At 49.8% G+C, this 23224-nt stretch overlaps 1 protein-coding gene across 1 annotated transcript in view; it reads left to right on the plus strand.

The window, feature by feature from the left end:
* Positions 1 to 11968: 11968 nt before the first annotated feature.
* Positions 11969 to 23224, plus strand: part of LOC110070578 (sodium-dependent lysophosphatidylcholine symporter 1-A) — a 33380-nt gene continuing 22124 nt past the window's right edge. Inside the window, exons 1-6 of the mRNA XM_072996640.2 lie at positions 11969 to 12430; positions 17580 to 17699; positions 17879 to 18003; positions 19687 to 19819; positions 21006 to 21084; positions 22699 to 22853. Of these exons, the coding sequence (XP_072852741.2) occupies positions 12320 to 12430; positions 17580 to 17699; positions 17879 to 18003; positions 19687 to 19819; positions 21006 to 21084; positions 22699 to 22853 (723 nt within the window). The 5' untranslated portion in view covers positions 11969 to 12319. The remainder of the gene's footprint in view (positions 12431 to 17579; positions 17700 to 17878; positions 18004 to 19686; positions 19820 to 21005; positions 21085 to 22698; positions 22854 to 23224) is intronic.

A 23224-nucleotide genomic window follows, 5' to 3' on the forward strand; every position in this document is an offset into this window, starting at 1 on the left:
GATGTTGCAGAAAGACCAAGTCCCGTGACAAAGGAGCGCCATGGCAGAGGAGGAGGCTGGAAAACAAAATGTTTAGAGAGAAAACGGCCAGTTTGAATGGCACATCCTTAAAGAAATGGGAGTGCCTGACCACCTTATCTATCTCCTGAGAAATCTGTACTTGGGACAGGAAGCAACAGTTAGAACTGGATATGGAACAACCAATTGGTTCAAAATTGGGAAAGGAGTACGACAAGGCTGTATTTTGTCTCCCTGGTTATTTAACTTATATGCAGAATACATCATGCGGAAGGCTGGACTGGAGGAATCCCAAGCCGGAATTAAGAATGCCAGAAGAAATATCAACAACCTCCGATATGCAGATGATACCACTCTGATGGCAGAAAGTGAGGAGGAATTAAATGAGGGTGAAAGAGGACAGCCCAAAAAGTGGTCTGAAGCTCAATATCAAAAAAAAACCCCTAAGATTATGGCCACTGGTCCCATCACCTCCTGGCAAATAGAAGGGGACCAGCATCAGCGTTTTTCTTATGAGACTAATTTTAAGGTTTTGACGGGCAATAATCATGTCATGTGTGTGTTAACCTCAGCCAAAACAAGACACTTCCGGCACACGATGGGTGTCAGCAGTGTCTGTACACAGTTTTGGAATGGTTTATAGATCTGGATTGACTCATGGAGATGGATTTCTCTTTTTGGAAGACAGGGCGATGCTCTAGGGAAAGATGAGGAAGGCATTAGACACACAGAGCCAATTGACAAGATGTTACATAGATGTCTGCAAAGCCGTGAAATCTGGAAGCCGTGGGAGGCTGACATTTTTGCAAGGCAGCTGCCATCTAGATTCAGGCAGAACATGGAATGGGCCATGTGGCCCCAAGGATTACACAAATGCACGAGTGGGCGATACTTTTTATTGGACCATTGAGAAATTAAAGAAGCTGCCAGCTTTCGTGGGTGAAATCCACTTCCTCAAGCTAAGCCCACCTCCTTCCTGGATAGGGCAGAAAATGGATAGACCAAAGTCCAAATATTGATGGAGCTTGTCTGTGAGAGACGACCCAGGCCTCCAGTGTTTCTTGCAGGAAGACTCGGGATTCAGGAATCCTGCCCGTCTGTGTGTGTGTGTTTAGTCGTTTAGTCGTGTCCGACTCTTCGTGACCCCATGGACCAGAGCACGCCAGGCCCTCCTGTCTTCTACTGCCTCCCGGAGTTGTGTCAGGTTCATGTTGGTTGCTTCGCAGACACTGTCCAGCCATCTCATCCTCGGTCGTCCCCTTCTCCTCTTGCCATCACACCTTCCTAACATCAAGTTTTTTTCCAAGGACTCTTTTCTTCTCATGAGATGGCCAAAGTACTGGAGCCTCAGCTTCAGAATCTGTCCTTCAAGTGAGCATTCAGGGTTGATTTCCTTTAGAACTGATAGGTTTGTTCTCCTTGCAGTCCAGGGGATTCTCAAGAGCCTCCTCCAGCACCACAATTCAAAGGCATCAATTCTTCGGCGGTCTGCTTTCTTTATGGTCCAGCTCTCACTTCCATACATCATGACAGGAAAAACCATAGCTTTGACTATTCGGACTTTTGTTGGCAAGGCGATGTCTCTGCTTTTCAAGATGGTGTCAAGATTTGTAATCGCTTTCCTCCCAAGAAGAAGGCGCCTTTTAATTTCAGGGCTGCTGTCTCCATCTGCAGTGATCATGGAGCCCAGGAAGATAAAATTTGACACTGTCTCCATATCTTCCCCTTCTATTTCCCAGGAGGTGATGGGACCAGTGGCCATGATCTTAGTTTTTTTGATGTTGAGTTTCAGACCGTTTTTTGCACTCTCCTCTTTCACTCTCATTACAAGGTTCTTTAATTCCTCCTCACTTTCTGCCATCAGAGTGGTATCATCTGCATATCGGAGGTTGTTGATATTTCTTCCGGCAATCTTAATTCCGGCTTGGGTTTCTTCCAGTCCAGCCTTCCGCATGATGTATTCTGCATATAAGTTAAACAAGCTGGGGGACAGTATACAGCCTTGCCGTACTCCTTTCCCAATTTTGAACCACTCAGTTGTTCCATGACCAGTTCTAACTGTTGCTTCCTGTCCCACATATAGGTTTCTCAGGAGACAGATAAAGTGGTCAGGCACTCCCATTTCTTTAAGAACTTGCCATAGTTTGCTGTGGTCCACACAGTCAAAGGCTTTCGCATAGTCAATGAAGCAGAAGTAGATATTTTTCTGGAACTCTCTGGCTTTCTCCATAATCCAGCGCAAGTTAGCAATTTGGTCTCGGGTTCCTCTGCCTCTTCGGAATCCAGCTTGTACTTCTGGGAGTTCTCGGTCCACATACTGCTGAAGCCTACCTTGGAGGATTTTGAGCATAACCTTGCTAGCGTGCGAAATGAGTGCAATTGTACGGTAGTTGGAGCATTCTTTGGCACTGCCTTTCTTTGGGATTGGGATGTAGACTGATCTTTTCCAATCCTCTGGCCACTGTTGAGTTTTCCAAACTTGCTGGCATATTGAATGTAGCACCTTAACAGCATCATCTTTCAAGATTTTAAATAGTTCAACTGGAATGCCATCACCTCCACTGGCCTTGTTGTTAGCCAGGCTTTCTAAGGCCCACTTGACTTCGCTCTCCAGGATGTCTGGCTCAAGGTCAGCAACCACATTATCTGGGTTGTCCGGGATATCCAAATCTTTCTGATATAATTTCTCTGTGTATTCTTGCCACTTCTTCTTGACGTCTTCTGCTTCTGTTAGGTCCCTTCCATTTTTGTCTTTTATCATGTTCATCTTTGCACAAAATGTTCCTCTAATATGTCCAATTTTCCTGAACAGATCTCTGGTCTTTCCTTTTCTGTTATCTTCCTCTATTTCTTTGCATTGTTCATTTAAGAAGGCCCTCTTGTCTCTCCTTGCTATTCTTTGGAAGTCTGCATTCAAGTTTCTGTAACTTTCCCTATCTCCCTTGCATTTTGCTTCCCTTCTCCTCTCTGCTATTTCTAAGGCCTCCTTGGACAGCCACTTTGCTTTCTTGCATTTCCTTTTCTTTGGGATGGTTTTCGTTGCTGCCTCCTGGACAATGTTACGAGCCTCTATCCAAAGTTCTTCAGGCACTCTGTCCACCAAATCTAGTTCTTTAAATCTGTTCTTTACTTCCACTGTGTATTCATAAGGGATTTGGTTTAGATTATACCTGAGTGGCCCAGTGGTTTTTCCTAATCTCTTCAGTCTAAGCTTGAATTTTGCTATGAGAAGCTGATGGTCAGAACCGCAGTCAGCTCCAGGTCTTGTTTTTGCTGACTATATAGAGCTTCTCCATCTTTGGCTGCAGAGAATATAATCAATCTGATTTCGATATTGCCCATCTGGTGATTTCCATGTATAGAGTCGCCTCTTGTGTTGTTGGAAAAGAGTGTTTGTGATGACCAGCTTATTCTCTTGACAAAACTCTATTAGCCTTTGTCCTGCTTCGTTCTGAACTCCAAGGCCAAACTTCCCTGTTGTTCCTTTTATCTCTTGGCTCCCTACTTTAGCATTCCAGTCCCCTAGAATGAGAAGAACATCTTTCTTTGGTGTCAGTTCTAGAAGGTGTTGTAACTCTTCATAGAATTGTTCAATTTCAGTCTCCTCAGCAATGCTGGTTGGTGCATAAACTTGGATTATTGTGATGTTGAATGGTCTGCCTTGGATTCGTATTGACATCATTCTATCATTTTTGAGATTGTATCCCATTACAGCTTTTCCCACTCTTTTGTTGACTATGAGGGCTACTCCATTCCTTCTACGCGGGATTCTTGCCCACAATAGTAGATATGATAATCATCTGAGCTGAATTCGCCCATTCCTGTCCATTTTAGTTCACTGATGCCCAGGATGTCGATGTTTATTCTTGCCATCTCCTGTTTGACCACCTCCAGCTTCCCAACGTTCATAGATCTTACATTCCAGGTTCCTATGCAGTATTTTTCTTTGCAGCATTGGATTTTCCTTTCACTTCCAGGCACGTCCACAGCTGAGCGTCCTTTCGGCTTTGGCCCAACCACTTCATTAGCTCTGGAGCTACTTGTACTTGTCCTCCACTCTTCCTCAGTAGCATGTTGGACGCCTTCCGACCTGAGGGGCCCATCTTCCAGCGTCATATCTTTTAGCCTTTTGTTTCTGATCATGGGGCGTTCTTGGCAAAGATACTGGAGTGGCTTGCCATTTCCTACTCCAGGTGGATTGCGTTTAGTCGGAACTCTCCCCTCTGTCCTGTCCGTCTTGGGTGTCCCTGCACGGCATAGCCCATAGCTTCTCTGAGATACTCAAGCCCCTTCGCCACGACAAGGCAGCAATCCATCTGTCCTACCCCATCTACCGCGGGAGGGTCCCCAGAAAGAGAAACAGTGGCCTTGTCAAGTCCGTCTCTTTCTCAGGAGGAAGCATCCCAGAATCATTTGTCAATCAAAGACTCAAAGTTGGCATCCTTTATGCACCAGGTGCTATTTTTCCGCCCTGAAAAAGTTTGCAGAGCAGAGAGAGAAAGGTACGGACAAAGGGATAAATGAATTGGAAACGAGTCGTAAACCTACACAAGACGTGCAAAAATGTTTTGCGTGAAAACCGGTTCAGGTTGTAATCAAGAGGAGCTTAAATGGAGGATGCTTGAGCCACAGTGACACTAGCAAACCAACCCCGCCCAGTGCCCCATCTTTAGTGAATTCAGAAAAAAGCAGTGGAGCATAATATAAGTCTCCCAGAGTTAAAATGAAGTCAGGAACTGTAATGATTCTCTATGGCAGTGGTCCCCAACCTTGGGCCTCCAGATGTTCTTGGACTTCAACTCCCAGAAATCCTGGCCAGCAGAGGTGGTGGCAAAGGCTTCTGGGAGTTGTGGTTCAATAACATCTGGAGACCCAACGTTGAGGACCACTGCTCTATGGAGCTTTTCAACCTTTCGAGCAGTTACAGGTTTTGGATTTCACATTACAATGGAAGCCATTGCTTTTACGCCATGGGTCCTTGTCTTAAAAAGCCTCTGAGGGATGTTCCTGGGTTTATTTCCTGGCATTTGCTTCTCTATCATTTTGTCTGTGCATGGAATTCAGGGGCCACATCTTTATGTCATACCTTGTCTGAGCGATGTGCGTGGGTTCTGGTTATTTCAATTTATTTTACTTTTTTTTTTAAAAAAATTATAAACTACAACATAAAATACATAAACCAAAATACAAATCAATTGTGTTCCCCACCACCCTAGTCGGGACCTCTTGCAATAGTCTTCTTCCATTGTCTTTATTCTTATTCTTCCTTTATTGTCTTCATCTCCAGAACTGCATTGATTCCTGATCTGGAACTTTCCCTTTTGTTTGCACATATTCCATAAATCTGCCCCATATATCATGAAAATTATTATTTTTTTAATCTCTCCTTTCTTAACCTTTAAATTACAATTTATCATTTATAGCAATCTTCCATATTTCATTATACCATTCTTCAAGTTTTGATTTCCAATTCCTGGCTATTATTAATCTGGCTGCTGTTATTAAATTGGTAATCAACTGTCTAGTCATTATATCCTATTCCACGTTTACGAATATTGATAACGAAGCTATCTCAGGATTAAATTCTACATCCTTTTCACATAGATCAGTTAATTCCTTAAACTTTAATTTCCAAAATCTTTGTACTTTTTCACATTCCCACCACATGTGAAAGTATGTACCAATTTCCTTCTCACATTTCCAACAGATATTCAGATAATTAAGAGTTAATTTTATTCAATGTTATTGTTGTCAGATACCATCTTAAATTTAGTTTTAAGTTCATCTTGGATCGTGTGTTCATTATGCCGCTCAGAGTAGACCATTGGAGTAGATGGGCGGGTTATAAATCTAATAAAATAAATAAAAATAAACAAAATCTCAGAGTATCAGGTTCCCCACTGACATTACTGGTTTTTCTCTCTCTCTAAGAATCCACATAAAGTTCTCTCTGCCCCAGTCAGTGGTGTGCTTCCCTGCACACACACACACATACACCATTAATTTTTCAGTCGTTTTCATCCCTTTTCAAGGCAGGGGGTCTTTTGTTCCTTTGTTTTTAGCGTGACTTTGAACCAGGGGGTGTGGGACGGGGTTGACATCTGTGGTGACGGCCTCCCAGTCCAAAGGTTTCTGAGCATTCGACAAGAAAAAAGATAAACTAGAAAATGGAAAAGAACAGGAAAAGAAAGGGAGAAAAGGACACAGAGAAAAGACAAGTCTGCAGCGGTGAAGCTTTATCAGAGCAGCAGATGAGTTAGGAACCTTGTGGTGCGGTGGTTAAACTGCAGTGCTGGAGTCAAAACTCTGCTCAGGACCTGAGGTCAATCCCAGGGATGTTCACTCAGCCTTCCAAGGTGGGTAAATTGAGTACCCAGCTTGCTGGGGTGTGTGCGTGTGAAGTTTTATTATTTGTTACTAGACCTCCTTCAGTCTCGAGAGACGATGGTCACGTGCTCTGTATGGAGGACTTGGAACAGCGTCTAGTGTGGCTGAGAAGGCCAATTCAAGAGTGACAATCCCTTCCAAGCTGAAGACAACTACAATCTGTCCCCTGTACAGCTCCCTGGTTTTGCTGGTTTTGGGACAGCCTCTTTCCCTCAGCCTGCTGGGCAAGGGTCTCTTCAAATTGGGAGAGGCCCTGCTGCACCGCCTGCCTCCAGGCTGAACGCTCAGATGTCAAGGTTTCCCATCGGTTGAGGTCCGTTCCTAAGGCCTTCAGATCCCGCTTGCAGATCTCCTTGTATGGCAGCTGGGGTCTCCCTCTGGGGCGATTTCCCTGCACTCATTCTCCATACAGGAGATCTTTTGGAATCCAACCATCAGCCCGAGCTAACATTACTGTTTCAGTAATGTATAATTGAATTGTAAACCACCGAGAGAGTGCTTTAAGCACTACGGGGTGGCATATCAGCAACTTTGCTCTTTTTTCGTTAAAGAAGAAGAGTATGTTTGTTGTTCTGTGCCATCAAGTTGGAAATGGCCTACAGTGACCCTTACGGGGCTTACGGGATGAGTATTTAAGGAGCGGTTTTATTCGTTCCACACCCCCTAGTGAGGTTCCACGGCTGAATGGAGATTTGAACCCAGGCCTCGTGCGTCCGAGTCTATCTTGCATGCAAATCTAGGTCAACCCCATGGTTCTTTGGTCCCAAGCCACTGAACAAAATGCTCTCTCTCTCTCCTGGGAAAACCTCACCACCATGGGTCTGTATCAGCAAACCTTCTGGGGAAAGGAGCGTTGCCTTCACACAGACGAATTTGCACAGGGCGGGCAGGCGAGCGAGCGAGTGGAAGGGCTCCTTCTCAGCCCCCTTCTCCAATTCTGTTTGCCTCCTTCTGCTCCCCAGGGTGCCAGCTCTCTCCATCCCTGAAGGAGTGGGTGGGAGGGCTCCTGGAGGGGGGAGATGGCCCGGTGGGAGTCCCGTGAGTCAGGCAGAACCTGGGAATGCGAGTGGGAAGGACAAAAGGCTTGTGACTCAGCCTCCTGCCCAGTAATTAGGCAGCAGCAGCCGCAGCTCCTCCGGTGACTCACCTTGCAAAATGAGCCCCTTCCTCCTCCTCCACCACCACCAAATTCTCCTCCCTGAAAGTAAAACTAACCTCCGATGGATGGGAATGCTTTCCAAAGAGCAAATGGAGTTTTTCAGATGTTGCAAAAAAGCACTGGTGGATGTAGATCCGAAGTAGACCCTCCGTCCGATTGGAGGCAGGGTCTTCTCCTTCTACAGTATTTTGCCCCATCCAGAGGGTGCACCTACTGCCAGCCTGTGTGCTTTGAATCTCTCTGCAGAGGCTCAGCAGGAAGAGCGACCCGTGGGAGGGAAGAGCAGCCAATTTGTTATTGTTTAGTCGTTTAGTCGTGTCCGACTCTTCGTGACCCCCATGGACCAGAGCGTGGCAGGCCCTCCTGTCTTCCACTGCCTCCCGGAATTTGGTCAAATTCATGTTGGTAGAGAGAGAGAGAGAAAAAGAGGGTTGGCAGGTATCTCCGCCATCGGCGGAGGTATTGGGGAACAGCTGTAGCCTTTTGGATTCTTGGGGGTGAAGTGGCTTTAAGGCCCTGGCCAGCCATCACTACCCATTCCCAGTTAACGCCAGGGCTCACTTGTTGTTGTTTAGTCGTTAAGTCGTGTCCGACTCTTCGTGACCCCACGGACCAAAGCACGCCAGGCCCTCCTGTCTTCCACTGCCTCCCAGAGTTGGGTCAAATTCATATTGGTAGCTTTGATGACACTGTCCAACCATCTTGTCCTCTGTCGTCCCCTTCTCCTCTTGCCTTCACACTTTCTAACATCAAGGTTTTTTCCAAGGAGTCTTCTCTTCTCATGAGATGGCCAAAGGATTGGAGCCTCACATTCAGGATCTGTCCTTCCAGTGAGCACTCGGGGTTGATTTCCTTCTGAATGGATAGGTTTGTTCTCTTTGTAGTCCAGGGGACTCTCAAGAGTCTCCAACAGCACCACAATTCAAAAGCATCCATTCTTCGGTGGTCAGCCTTCTTTATGGTCCAGCTCTCACTTCCATACATCACTACAGGGAAAACCATAGCTTTGGCTATGTGGACCTTTGTCGGCAAGGTGACGTCTCTGCTTTTTAAGATGCTGTCGAGGTTTGTCATCACTTTCCTCCCAGAAGCAGCCAATAAAACTTAATACAAAGTAATGGTTAGGGGTATGATGGCAACCCAACACACATCCACACAAGTGGTAGCTGCATTTCATGAGCAGGGGAAGGGCGGCCATTTCCAGCCTTCAAAATCCCAGAGGGCCGTGGGTTTGACCCTCAGCTGCTGCGAAGCCCGAGCAGGATCTCGTTGCTTGGCAAAACTGGAAGGAGACCCAGGGCAGAGTCAAGCATTAGGTGGCCTTTTGCTCTTTCGTCCCTCCCTGTATCCCACAGCTTCTCTCTCTCTCTCTCTCCTACCACCCCCTTCCCTCTGCCACTGTTCTGCTTCTCTCTGCTGCTTTTCTCTCACTCTTCTGCAGGTGACAAGCCATGATGGGGAGGTATCATCTCCGGGCTTCGAAGGAAGGGACCTCCAAAGGCCAGATGCCAGGGAAGAGGGGGATCAGGAGACAGGGATCTCGTGGTCTTTCATGTGCTCCCAGAGGCATCTGGTGGGTCCACTGTTGAGATCCAGGGAGCTGGACCAGATGGGCCCTTGGCCTCATCCAACAGGGCTCATGTTCTTATGTTCTCCCCACAACTCCTCTGACCCTTACATTTTCCTCTCCTCTTGTCCTTTGTTCTTCCTACATCATTTCTCCTCTGTTCATCACTCACCCTCCTTTCTCTCTCCCTGCAGCCCTTCTTTCCCACATCTGTAATCTCCAGCCTCTGTTTTCTGCCACCCCTTTTCTCTCCTAGCCACTTTCTTCTCCCACCCACCTCTCCTTTCTTTATTCCCATCCCTTTCTATCCTTTTTCTGCCGCTCCTCTCTTTCTGAGGTGTATCCTTTCCTTCTTTCGTAATCTCCCTCCTCCATTTCCCCCCACCTGCCTGGAATGCTTGGGAAGAGTTTTGGGAAAGGAGGCTGAGGGTTGCCAGTTGCCCCATCCCTCAACCCTGTTGCAGAGTTTTGAATGTCTGATTAAATTCCCTGCAGAAAAGTGCAGGGAATTCACAGAGCAGAATCGTTTCAAGTTCCCCATCCTTTTCTCATCCACAGGCACTTACCCCCTCAATAACTCATTCTGAGGCATTCCTAAGAGGAAGAAGAAAAGGTTTCATTACTTGTAACTGAACAGATTGAACAGCAAACTGACAAACGTGATTGCTTTGAGCAACAGGAGGGGGGGAATACTCTCACCAGAGAGGCAGGACTCTCTTTGACTTCAGAGGCAGGAGGAGGGAACCATGGGTTAGTGCTGGAGAGCTTGACCATCACCCCTGCCCAGAAAGGGTCCCTCCCAGCCAAACCTGCTGAACGCTGCATGCCAGGTTGCAAAAGCTCCACCCCTTGGATGGTCCCCACCTCCTAGACCTTGCCTCCTCTCCTCCCTTGAGTCACTTCAGGAATGTCTGCGGAGATTCAGGAAGTGAATCAAGGAGAGTTGGATCCGTTTCCTCACTGCTGGCTGAGAGGGCTACCTGTCACAGCAGTGCCGTGGAACCTCCATATCCAAGAGCTGTCTATCACTTCCCTACCGCTGGCTGGTGCCTGCATGGGTTTTCACAAGGGGCACCTTTGTCAAACTGAGGACAAAGCCTCTTGTCCCCTCAAATACCACACTTAAGATGCTCTGCGTCTGAAGGAGTCGGTCAGAGTCCCACGGAAAGTGACACGGGTGTGATCCGCAGCTTCCGTTGGATGATGCCGTTGCTTCTCCTGAAGCTTCTCTCCATTCCCACACAATCCTGGCTGCGGCTTCTTGACGGGTGGATTCAGAAAGACGCTTCCCTTCCCTAAACTTGGAAACCTTCCTTTTTTTGGACTACAAATCCCAGTACAGCTGGACTGGCTGGGGACTCTGGGCGTTGTAGTCAAAAACATTCTTTCCTAGCTTTGCCCTTTTCTCAAACCCTCTAGATGGACTACAACACCCATAAGCCCCATCCAGTTTGGTCATTCAGAGACGGCCGTGACATGGAGGGGCCCTTGGTGTGGAGGCTGATCGCGGGTCAGAAGGACATTGATGTGCCTGAAATAGTTAAAGAGGTTTCGTCTACCTGGGTTCAACCATCAATCCAAATGCAGCCAAGAATTTAGACGAAGACGGAGAAGACTCGGAAGGGCAGCCAGGAAGGAATTAGAAAAGATCATCACGTTTAAGGATACGGTCAATGGAGACCAAGGCCATGATCATCCAGGCTCTTGTATTTCTGATCACCCTGTATGGGTGTGAAAGGGAAGCTTGATGGGGGGGGGGGAGAAAGGATTTGTTTGAAATGTGGCCCTGGAGGAGAGCTTTGAGGCTATGTTGAAGGCAGCAGGAAAAGAGGAAGACCCCCATAGGAGATGGATAGACTTCCCTAAAGGAAGCCACCGGCTTGGGTTTGCAAGAGCTGAGCAGGGCCATCAAGGACTGGACGGGGCTGGAGGTCCCTCATTCACCGGGTCACCAAAAGTCAGAGGCGACGGGGCCGCACCTCCCAAAAACCTCCAGGGACCGAGGCTTGAGCCAGAAAGCGAGGAGGAAAGCTTCCTCGGCTTGGAAAGTCATCAAGGGCAGCCCGGCTCCTCTTCAGGTTCTGCCAAAAGAAGCCAAACCGGAGAAGGGAGGGCGAGGTTTAAAATCCAGCTCTCAACCTCAGCGGCAAGCGGCGACACCCGGGGCTCCCCGGTGCTTGCTGAGCTTGCTCTCGGCAAGAGAGGATGAGCCCCTGACAGGAACCCTTGAGGGTGCCGGATCCTTCCCTAATGATCCTGGGGCACAACCTGAGAAGACGGGGCTGCTGGGAGAGGGTCTCGAAGCGGGAGGAGAGGAAAGGAAAGGCAGCCGGAGGAGAGGAAGACCAAACCCGAGAGAGAGATGGATCCAGTAAGGGAAGCCACGGCCGGAACTTTGCAACGGCCGAGGGAAGGACAGGACTGCTCTGAGGCCGCTGATCCATAGGGGCTGCGGGGAGCTGATCCATAGGGGCTGCGGGGAGCTGATCCATAGGGGCTGCGGGGAGCTGATCCATAGGGGCTGCGGGGAGCTGATCCATAGGGGCTGCGGGGAGCTGATCCATAGGGGCTGCGGGGAGCTGATCCATAGGGGCTGCGGGGAGCTGATCCATAGGGGCTGCGGGGAGCTGATCCATAGGGGCTGCGGGGAGCTGATCCATAGGGGCTGCGGGGAGCTGATCCATAGGGGCTGCAGGAAGCGCCTCGACCCTCTGAAACCCGATCGGGACGGGACAGCCTTTCAAAACCGAGGACTGCTCTGTCCAAAAAAGGCCACCCGGCTCCCTCGCCGGCTTGGGGCAAAAGCAGGCACTGGCCGAGGGGTTGGAATCCAGCGCATCTGCCCTCTGGTCAGTTTCCTGCCGGCCCTGGTCAGTTTCCAGGCGGCGCCCCTCCCGGCCAGGCGCTCGGAGCGGTCCCGAAGCGACGCCCCTCCTTCGCCACCCCTTCGCCTTTTTTGGGTCAGGATCCTTTCCCAGAGGGGCCCCCCTCTCCCCCACCGCCCTCCCACCGCGGTCCCAGAGGGGAGAGGCCCGCCTGTGGCCGGGCTGGGGAAGCCCCCGCTGGCCGGCCCGCCCGCCCGCCCGCCGGCTCTCGCCTCCTCCGGACTCGCACGCCGGGCGAGGACTCTTTAAAGAACCAGCCATCATCCTCCGGACCAGAGCCACGCCGTGACCCGCCGCCCAGCCATGGCCGGGGAAGAAGCCGGCCGGGAGGGGGGCGATCCGGCGCGCACGGGGTTAACCCAGGACGCCCCTGAGCCCGGCGGGGCCGAAGAGGAGGGCCGCCCTCCCCTCCAGGTAAGCCAAGGGGAGCCGCACCTTCCTCTCCCCCACCCCCGCGCCCGCCTCCGGCGCTGCTCCCTTAATGAGGACTAGCAGCTTGGCAGAGGCGGGCGAGGCTGGCTTGCCCGGAAGAGCTGCGGGGAGCTGAGCCGCCAAGGGCCGGCGTGACTCAGGGGCTGGGGGGGGGGGCGGATGGCGGGGACGGGGTGGGGGGGTAGACACAGGCTGTTCTCAGAGCCGTGCTATAAATGAGCGGGGGTGGGATTTCAGGCGGAGCCAAGAAGCTGCTGGCAAAGATCCGTCTCTCCGGCTTTTCTCTATTAATCGGAGGAGGGCAGAGCTGGAAGGGAACCGGCCCTCCGTGGGGAACAAGGGGGGGGGGGCTGCTGATTCTGTTTGCGAAGGAAACCGGCCTCTCCCCTTCGCGGCTGGCTCCCTTGGGCTTTCTGCTGGGAGAAGGGGGGGTCTCTTCCCAAGAGACCCTGAGAAAGCCTCTCTGCCCTTCCCGAAACAGAGCAGGTTGGGGCCAAGAGCTGCGGTCAAGTCAGAACCCATCTATAGCGATCCTAAAAGGGGTTTCCAAGTCATTTGCCAGTTCCATGCTCCCAGTGAGCTTCCATGGCTGAGTGGGGATTCGAACCCAGGCCTCCTGAGTCCATTGCTCTACTCACTACACCACACTGGGCATCCTAAACAGAGCAGGAGATCCCCTTTAATTCACACACACCCCCTACTCTGCATGCAAGGTGTCTGGTTCATCCCAGACACATTTATTCTTATTTCTTTATTCCATGCATTATTTTTCTGTCCTGCCGTTTCTCCAAGGAGCTGAAAGCAGTGTCTTTGGCTCTCTTGTTCCCTACTTTTCTCTCACAACAACCCTGTGAAGTAGATCAGGCTCAAGAGAGTATGCCCAGTTCAAGGCCACCTGGTGGGTTTTCATGGCTGAGTGGGGCTCTGAGCTGGGCCTTCATGAATCCTAGCACAGCACTCTAACCATCACTCTGTATTGGCTTGTTTGCCACCTGAGGCAACGTGCAAAGTCCCCATTTCGCATACAGAAGACAGTGGGGTTGGCAGTAGCATTTTAACTCCTTGACTTAACTTTAAAAGCAAACAAGTTGTTCTCAGTCGCTATGGAGCAATTTTGACTGAGCATGTATTTAGAAGCAGTGCTCCCTCAAGTGCGGAAAGGTGTCTGATTGCCATTGAAGCTGCTTTCCCTCACTTCTGGCCTTTATTTTATAATAAACAAGGAGGCTGACAGACAAGGCAACTGAAACCACTGTAAGTTACTGTAAAATACAATTAAATGTATACCAGAAAGACCAAAGCCACTAACTAAAAACAGTTAAAAGCCAGTTTTCAGAAGCTCACATCATAAAACAATAAAGCGTGCTGCATCCCACACCGATCTGGAGGTCGCCATCAAACGTGGCCTCTCTTCCCTCTTCACCAAAGCCACCTCTGCAGATCTGAAAAAGATTAGAGGGAAAGACAGCCGGCCTATAAATAGCCTCGGCCCCGGGCCAAGTGGGCCTGTCCAAGGTCACCAGCCAGCCAGCAAGCGAAGTGTCTTGTAACCCGTTTCCAGCAGGCTGGGTTTTGTGAATGGCCGCTGCGAAATAAACACGGCCTTGCTTTGCCATTTTGCACACCTGGCAGGTGAGTGCTGGCAGACAGACCATCGCCCTGGTGCAGACACGGCCCTCCCAGTCATTCAAAACCACAGACGCCAGATGGCCGGTTGGAAACCAGCCTCCAACCGGCCATCGCTCTATGGCCGAGAAAAAAGAGAGGCTATTTACGGATGTAAAAAAAAAGGCTTTGCCCCCTGTGCCAACTCAGCTATTGTTACTTCGTAAGCTGATGAAGGGCATCATTCACAGCCCGACAGTCTTACTCCTTTGCTACCAAACCGCAGACCCTTTGTGTCCCTTATCTGTCTCCCCACCTGGTCACGGGGCCAGGGATCCACAGGACCGCCATAACCATCTCTCCCTTAGGTCTGAGGAAGTGGACGTGGTCCACAAAAGCTCACCCCAAAATATAGCCGTTCGAGTTATCAGGGCCAAGGGGGGAAAGAGGGTGGGGAGCTGCCACTCAGCCGTACCTGTCGTGTTCCTCATCTCTGACTCAAATTAAACTGATTTTTTTAAAAAAGAAACAGGTGCCCATTTTCCCAGAAGCCTGTTGGAAGGATGCTGAGGAACAAATCTCTCTGGGCATCCGAATCGTGTGTGTGTGTGTGTGTGTGTGTGTGTGTGTGTGTGTGTGTGTGTGTGTGTGTGTGTGTGTGTGTGTGTGTGTGTGTGTGTGTGTGTGTGTGTGTGTGTGTGTGTGTGTGTGTGTGTGTGTGTGTGTGACTCAATTGGAAAGGCTCTGGGTCTGGTTGATGTGGCGCCATTAAACCCCTTCGGAATGACGGTAACCCGATGAAAGAGCCATCTCCGTCAAGTTCGGTCCTCAGGAGCCCTTATGGGCTCTTGCAAATTCAAGCTTTAGGGAATCAATCCCTCTCCTATCCGGTCTTCCTCTTCTCCTGTTTTGTTCAGCTTTGCCCAGCATTCTCGTCTTTTCCAGAGAATCTGGAACCTTTTCCCATGGTCTACCTTTCCCAAGCCCTTGCAGGGACCAGACGGGCTCCTCGGTTACCTCCCTCCTTCCAGTTTTTAGGCTCAAGGTGAGGAACGAGCTGGCGGCAGGAAGTCAAGTGGAGGGCAAGGGTCTGTTCTCGGCATCCTCATTCTGCAGTTCTCTTTCACGTTCCTCTCGGTCACATGAAGGGCTATGTACACCTGGTGTCTCTTCTATTTCCCCCACCAAATGGCTATGCTCTGGCCGGGAGCATCCTGGTTACAGGGCCTGGTGAAACGAAGCCAAGAGTGAAATTGTGGAGCCAGGCTGCAACGGGGTTCAAGATTTTCTGAATCTGTGACATCACCTCCCACCCTCTGTCAGGACTCCCTCTTCACTCCAGTTTGGCCCACTACCTTCACAGCAGCAGCTCATGGAGAGACATGGATTTCTCCAGGAACCTCACATTGTTGCAAACGTTCTCTCTTGTGATGCAAAGTGTTTGAGGGTCGCCTGATGGTGAATGGGGGGGGGAGTCAGAGCCATTAACTTTGCAAAAGACCGGCTCCACCGTTGTGGTTCTGGATTGGTCCAGCTGGCTACACTAGTCGACTCTCCTTACAGGAACAAGCTGGCCGGCCGGGGGCTGTCTTGACGAGACCCTTGTCCTCCCACTTTGGCCACAATGCTGTGAAGGGGCAAGTAGGAACCCAACCCTTTCGTCCAACCCCAATCCTCTCTGCAATGACTGTGTGTGTCATCCTAAAAAAATCACCCATTGCCTAGTGGGACCTCGGACAGCCTCTGGATGTTGGATCGCCTCCTGTCTCAGAGTGGTGAAGTCAAGTTTGAAAATGGTGGAGAAATTGTACTTCGGTCTCATCAAGGCGGGGGGGGGTTGGAATCATCTTAACACAATAGGAAGTACAGCATGAAAGCCGGTCTGAGTGTAATTGGAGTAGGGGTAGGTGTGTCTGTCTGTCTGTCTGTCTGTCTGTCTGTCTGTCTGTCTGTCTGGCAGGCAGGCAGGCAGGCAGGCAGGCAGGCAGGCAGGCAGGCACACAGAGAGTGATGTTGCTGTGCAGCTACTCTCGTCAATCCCAGCCAACAGTGGGGGATGATGACGGGAGATGTGCAGCCCAGCAACATCTGTAGTTTAAGTCCAGCAAAATGAGACTCTTGAGTGGGGAGGTTCAAGACAGACACGCGGCCAGAGTAGATGCGTCTTCCTTCCATAATTAACGGATGGAGCCTCGCTGTAACAAAAGGGGGTGGCAGCCGATAGATCAGAGGCAGGTTCTTGCAGGAAGGGGAAACTCTCGGGAGGTTGTGAGCTAGACTCTGAGCCTTCTGCCACTTGCCACCTGTTGTTGTTGTTGTGGTGGTGTGCCATCAAGTGGGAACCGGCTTATAGCGACCCAAATAGGGCTATCAAGGTAGGTGAGCGGTTTCAGGAGTGTTTTTTTTAATTTACCAGTTCCACTCTCCCAGTGGGCTGCTTCCACAGCTGAGCAGGCATTCGAACCCAGGCCTCTTGAGTCCTAGTCTGTCATTGACTGTACCACACGGAGCATCCTATTAGCTGGATGGCAAACCATGTCGTCTTTACCAAAGTTTGTGGTGGTGTTCTAGTGTCCTAGTTCTAGAGAGGGCCAGAGTCGTTGCTGCGGTCTCCCCATGCTTGAACGTGGAACACAGGAAGACAGTGCTCTTGAACATGTGCAGAGTTCTGTGCCCGCCTCACTGAAGGAGCATCAAGTAGTTACCCTAGTCCAGTCCCAGGGGGCGCTTTTTATATTATGTCACATTCACATAGTATCTCCACAAGATACAACTGCATCGCCAATGACTTGTTATCTTGGTGTTGTTCTCATCTGAGGCTACCAAATGGAGTCAGAGACCTGCGCAGCTAGAAAGGGACTCCAAGCAGAGTGAGTTAGAATCAGTGACTTTAAATAAATAAAGATACTTAGCATTTCAGTGGAATTTTTAAAAAATTTAAATACGATTTTAAAATTATTTCATGGTGATTTCTTTTGTTTTAAAAAGCCCTCTGGGACGACCATTTTAATTTAAAAAAGCATCACAGCTCAAGGACGTTACGGTCAATTCTTAAGGGTTATGCCATAGAGATCTTCCCTGGAACTCAGTCTAGAGTGGATTCCGTGAGGGGGGAAAACCTGCCATTCTTCAGCTGACTTTGTGTCTTCTATGGAGACGAACCTGAGATGACCAGCCCATTTCCCAACAGTGGCGGAAGCTCTTCTGGATGTCCGAAGCCCTATTCATCTCTCCGGGAGGACAGGTCCTCATTTCCTTGAATGGAGATGCCGATTCTTTTAGAAATGATCACTCTAGCTATCCGATGACCTGCCCAGCAATAGGCCAGTTGGGGCATCGTATGTAGACTTCTAGTCCAAACCAATAACTCCCCCCAATCGGCGTGTCTCTATAGGTCACCTTTCCGCACGACCCACTTGGTCTGCCCTCCTGGGCGGGTCTCTTTTGTCTGCATGGCAGAGAGCAACTTGAAATGCTTTGGGGAGCAAAAGGGTGCTCTCCTTACTTGTGCCCATCTCCTTTCCAGGAGAAGCCAGCCTTACCCAGAGGCAGGAAAATCTGCTACGCCATCGGGGGTGCCCCGTATCAGCTCACGGAAAACGTTGTGGGGTTTTTCTTTCAGACGTTCCTCTTGGATGTTGTGCAGGTAGGAGAGAAACCCAGCACGGATCCTTTCCTTCCCCTGTGTGCTTCTGGGACGTTGGTGGGACTCCTCTCTCCAGATTACCCCCTTCCCACCCACCCCCATGCAATATCCCTTGTGTGGCTGCTTTTTTAAACCTTTCCTGGGCACCAGTCAGATTCCAATCATTTGCCCTGATCCAGATGGAGCCGTTCCCTGCGTCGCTGGTCCCTTTCCTCGGGCGAGCCTGGAACATCCTGGCGGACCCTGTCGTGGGGATCCTGGTCGCCAGGAGCCCCAGAAGGAAATGTGGGAAACTGATCCCCTGGTGAGTGACGCGGGAGTGATGGGGCGTCATGGTTAGGGCGCCAAGTCTGGGGCTTTGGGCCTCTAGTCCTCAGTGAGGCCAGACACTCGGAGGGCAAGGCTGATATGGTCCTTCTTGTTCCACTGGGCCTACCTCACAGGGTTGTTGAGAGGATCAGGTAGGAGAGAAAGGCACCCGTATACTCTGCCTGGAACTTTTAAAGGAAGGATATCAATGTAAAGAATGCATAAAAACAAAATAAAAATAAAGTGTGAGTACCAGCAGTTTAAGAGGAGCCTTTAAGACCTATTGCATGTTCAAATGTTTTATGTATTTTATTATGCTATATATGCTGATGTTTTGCTTATTGTTTATTGTTGCTGAGATCCACCCAGACTGACTTTCAGTCATCCATCCATCCATCCATCCATCCATCCATCCATCCATCCATCCATCCATCCATCCATCCATCCATCCATCCATCCATCCATCCAGTTTCCCCTAAAATAAGACCTAACCTGAAAATAAGCCCTAGCATGATTTTTCAGGATGATCGTCATATAAGCCCTACCCCCAAAATAAGCCCCAATGAAGTGAAACCCCACCTTCCACCTTTGTGCAGCAACCAGAAGAAGATGGCATGACCGTATTTGAATAAATGTAGATTGTTGTGCATGAAAAAATAAAACATCACCTAAAAATAAGCCCTAATGCTTTTTTTGGAGCAAAAATTAATATAAGACCCTGTCTTATTTTCGGGGAAACAGAGTACCTACCTACCTACCTACCTACCTACCTACCTACCTACCTACCTACCTACCTACCTACCTACCTACCTACCTACCTACCTACCTACCTACCTACCTATATATGTAGGATATATATCTGGGGGTTCGACCATCATGAGAAATTAATGGCAATGTATATACTGTACAGTGGTGCCTCGCTTAGTGGGCGGCCCGTTTAATGACGAATCCGCATAGCGATAGCTTTTTTGCAGTCGCTTTTGCGATCACATTGCGAGGTTGCCTATGGTCCTCGCAAAGCCCTAGCCGGCATTTTCCCCCAGCTGAGCGGCGGGAGCTTCCAAAGCCACCACCGCTCAGCTGGGCAAAAATGCTGGTGGTGGCTTCGGGAGGACCGCGGGGGAGGGTTCCCCCCTGCGGTCCTCCCAAAGGCCCCATTTTCGCACAGCTGATCGGCGGTTCCAAAATGGCTGCCCACTGTGTTGCCTCGCTTTAGAGGCACTGAAAATGGCTGCCCCATGGAGGATGTTCGCATAACGGTGAGTTTTCCCCCCATAGGAATGCATTAAACAGGGTTTAATGCGTTTCTATGGGGTTTTTTGCCCCGTATAGCGATGAATCCGGATAGCAACGATTTATCTGGAACGGATTATCATCGCTATGTGGGGCACCACTGTATATATATACATATTTGAGTGTCAGAAGCTGTTGACAATCAGTGGTCTCCTGGATTAATAGTAAGAAAATTACTCCTTGGGATTGTTTTGGGCCTCCCCCAACCCCAGAGAGCCTTCAAATGTATCTGACTAAAACTCCCATCGTCCTCAGCCGAAACTTCCCTAGCCATGCTGGCTGAGAACGACAGGAGCTGTAGTCCAACACGCCAGGAAGACCCAAGGCAAGCCTTGCTCGAGTCCTGCCACAAAGCTTTTCTGACCGTCTGATATTCTGCTTCCAGGACCGTCTCCTCCACGCCCTTCGGGGTGGTCTTCTACATCCTGCTCTGGTTTGTCCCCTCTGAGTCTCTCTCGGCGCCTCAGAAGTTCTTTTGGCACTGGACCATGTACTGCTTGTTCCAGACCTGCATGAGCGTAAGGATGAGTGCGCGGGGCCGAAGGACGGTGGTTCGCCTTTCCCCGTTGATTCATTCCTTAGGTGTTCATTCTGGGGTTTGGGTTTTGGTCTTGCGCCTCCTGAATTTCAAAAGGTGGGCTCTGGGAATCTGTAGGGGTTGATGAGACAGAAAAGACGGTGTAAAGTTCTCCTTCCAACAGCATTCACAGGGGAGCCCCTGCTAAGGGCCAAAGCCCACCGGACACAGAATTCTGCAATCACAATCCCAGAATTCTGCAATCACCCCAGAATGCTTTGGGGTTTGGGAAACAGTCACTTGAAGGGAAGGAGGTGGGCTGATCAGAACCACACCATCGCCTATGCCTGGTGATGATGCCTTGGGAACCATATCCGGTCGTCACGCTCCGAAGACATTGAACAGATGGGTCTCCATCATGCTTTCTGCAGAGGCAGCGCAGGTGGGACGGCGGACATTCCGGGCAGCCGTGCTTTCCATTGATCTCAAAATGTATATTTGAAGCCGCAAAAAGCGGTAGCCGACATCTTCTTTTTCTGCCCATCACAAACACATCACGTGTTGTCTGGAAATCATGCTTTTGGCCAACGGGAACGTGACGCCACCTTTGGACTTGGCATTCACCAGAGTGAAGAACCTCTAGGGGCTCTCCGGAGCCACCTCGCCAGATCCCTGGAGGGTCGGCTCCAGATTCCTCTTGACACCCGGGGCTCCTTCACTGCCTTGCTGTACCCATAATTTTTACCCCTTCTTCCCTCCCTCTAAAAATGGGCAACCATGCCCTCTAAGGGAGAAATAATTAACAATTACTTTTCCCCTCTTCTTCCCCTTTGCCCCAGGTCCTCTATAAAGGAGACCCATAAATGTTTGTGGAGTTTATGAAACACCCGGCGCCCATCACATCTCCTCTTTCCTTATCTTAGGCTACGAATGCACGGGTTAGCCTTGGATTCACAGCCTGTGGGGCAGCTGAATTGGCAGCCAGGGCTCACACCACTTGCCCCCATCCCCTACGGGGATCATCCTGCATTGGCCTACTCTGCAGGACTGTTGTGATGCCGCAAAACATTTGGCGTGTTCGGGAGCGCTGCCACAAAAACGCCAAGCCGGATAAGGCAACTGAATGTGCAAAATTGTGTGCTGGGCTAGGCCTGGCTGACGTGGTTTTTTATCCTCCTCCCCTCCAGTGCTATCACGTACCTTATTCCTCGCTGACCATGTTTCTTGGAGGAAGTGAAAAAGAGCGGGATTCTGCAACGTCATTCAGTAAGTCTTTTTTGCAAGGGCGCCGATCAGTAAAAGGCCAAACACCGCCAGGGCAGGAAGCCCGGATGCTCTGTGGTCTGCATTTCCAATTCAAGCAGAAGTGGGTTTTTCCCCTGACCCCCAAGAGGCGGGGGTTAAATTCCAATTTGGGAAAGGTTGGGTGAGAAAACCCCAGCTGAATCGTGGCTGTGGGGCTGAAGCCGAGGAGGAAGGAGCAAAACATACCCCTTGAGGCCTTTCCTCTACCCGTGCAAAGCACGCTTCAATGATGTGCCTTCCTTCCTCAGAGAAACCTTCAAGCAACAGCTTGGAGTTATTTACAGCCTCGCATGCTGCCTTTAGTAGGTTTGGCTGGAAGGGACCTTTCTAGGCTGGGGTGATTGTCAGTCTACCCAGCAGTAACCAATCCTTCCTTTCTTGGCTCTGATTTCAAAGGGAGCCCCGCCTCTTTGCTCAGGGCTCTTTCCCCCCCTCTTGTGAGTCCGTTGGAGTCAGGTCGTCTGTTGTTGAAAGCTGTCACGTTTGTCGGTTTGCTGTTTGATCTGTTCAATTGTAAGTAATGGAGCCTTTTGTTCTTTCTACCACGGATGTTTCAGAGTCAGTTACTGAAACGGTAAGTGCCATTTAACGAGAAAAGGGGTGGGCTCATCTAGGGAACCAGAAGTTATTTTGCTCTGTAAATCCGTGCACTTCTGCTGCACGACACAAGGAATTTAAGCCAACATTCTTTCACGCTTTCAGGATCGCAAAGCACAGCTCCTGTTCCATGTGACAGCTTTTCAGGCTGCAAAGTATAGTTCTTCCACTGGGCTAACCCGGACCAGATCATTTTCCCACTGGATTCCTGGGGTTAAGCCAAGCCCTCCCCAAGTTGCACCTGTTGGATTAGGCTCATTAGAAATGACATGAATTATACAGTATATGATATAATTCGTATCATTTCTAATGAGCCCAATATACCATATTTTCTGTGTATAAGACTATACTTTTGTCTAAAATCTTTAGACTAAAAATTGAGGGTCATCTTATACATGGAAGTAAGTTGAGGAGAGAACAAAAACAAGTGGAGGGGAAAGCAGGGATCAAAGTGATTCTGCAGCGCTTTTATCCCTTTCCCCCTACACTTGCTAAACCCCACTTAGATTTCTTAATTTTGGATTAGAAAAGTGGGGGGTGTCTTATACATGGGGCGTCTTATACACAGAAAAATACGGTAATACTACACCCTGTTTGGACAGCTTCCCACACAGTGATCCAACACACTGAAAAGCTATATCCTGTGAGCTAAAATGACAACAGATTTCAAAAACCATGGATTTTGGGTGCCGTCCATTGGAAGAGGAAGGATGAATGGCAGTTTCCAGTCCGGAGCCTGGAAAAGTTCCTCTTTTTTTTTTTTTTTTTTTTTTTTGCACCACCACTCCCAGAATCCTCTAGCCAGCCTGAGTTGGCAGGGGGTTCTGAGAGGAGGAGTCCAAAAAAAGAGAGGGGGGGGGGGAAAGTAACTTTTCCAAGCTGTGTTTGCAAAGAAACCTTTCTGCCTCCTGTCGAGAACGGCCTCTGTTTTAGCTGTTCACAATCCTTCCAGCTCATACGTCTTCTGCTTTCTTCCAGGGATGGCGGTGGAGGTGCTGAGCACTTTGGTGGGATCCTGTATCCAGGCACAAATGGTGGGCGGTCATCATGCAGCCATGAAGAATAGCTGTGACCCGGGGAACGTGACCCTGAGCAACGCCTCCCTCCTGCTGCCGGACACTCTTGACCAGACTGTAAGGGCCTGCGGCTGGTCGGGGAGGCTGAACTGTGGTGGGGTCGAGAGCAGGTGGGGAGAAGCGAGGGCTTTGCAACAAAATGTTGCCGTGGGGATTCCCCACCTAACAGGAGTCCTCCTTTTCTGCATTTTAGGCATCTGACTGTCCCTGCAGGGCTGTCAGGAAACTGCCTTTTGCTGAATCTAGCCTGTGACCTAACTAGCCTGAGGGTCTTTCCTAGACACCCTTGGAGACGCTGGGCTGCCTGTTGTTCCTTTGACAGAATTGTAGGGAGTTATTTTTGGCGACAGATGTGAAAGTAGAACTAGCTTTCCCAGGGACCTAGAAAAGTTACGGATTGCCGAGCCTCTTGGCGTGTCAGAATCCTA

Source organism: Pogona vitticeps, chromosome 4 (assembly GCF_051106095.1).
Source record: "Pogona vitticeps strain Pit_001003342236 chromosome 4, PviZW2.1, whole genome shotgun sequence".
In the NCBI taxonomy this organism is placed as follows: domain Eukaryota; kingdom Metazoa; phylum Chordata; class Lepidosauria; order Squamata; family Agamidae; genus Pogona; species Pogona vitticeps.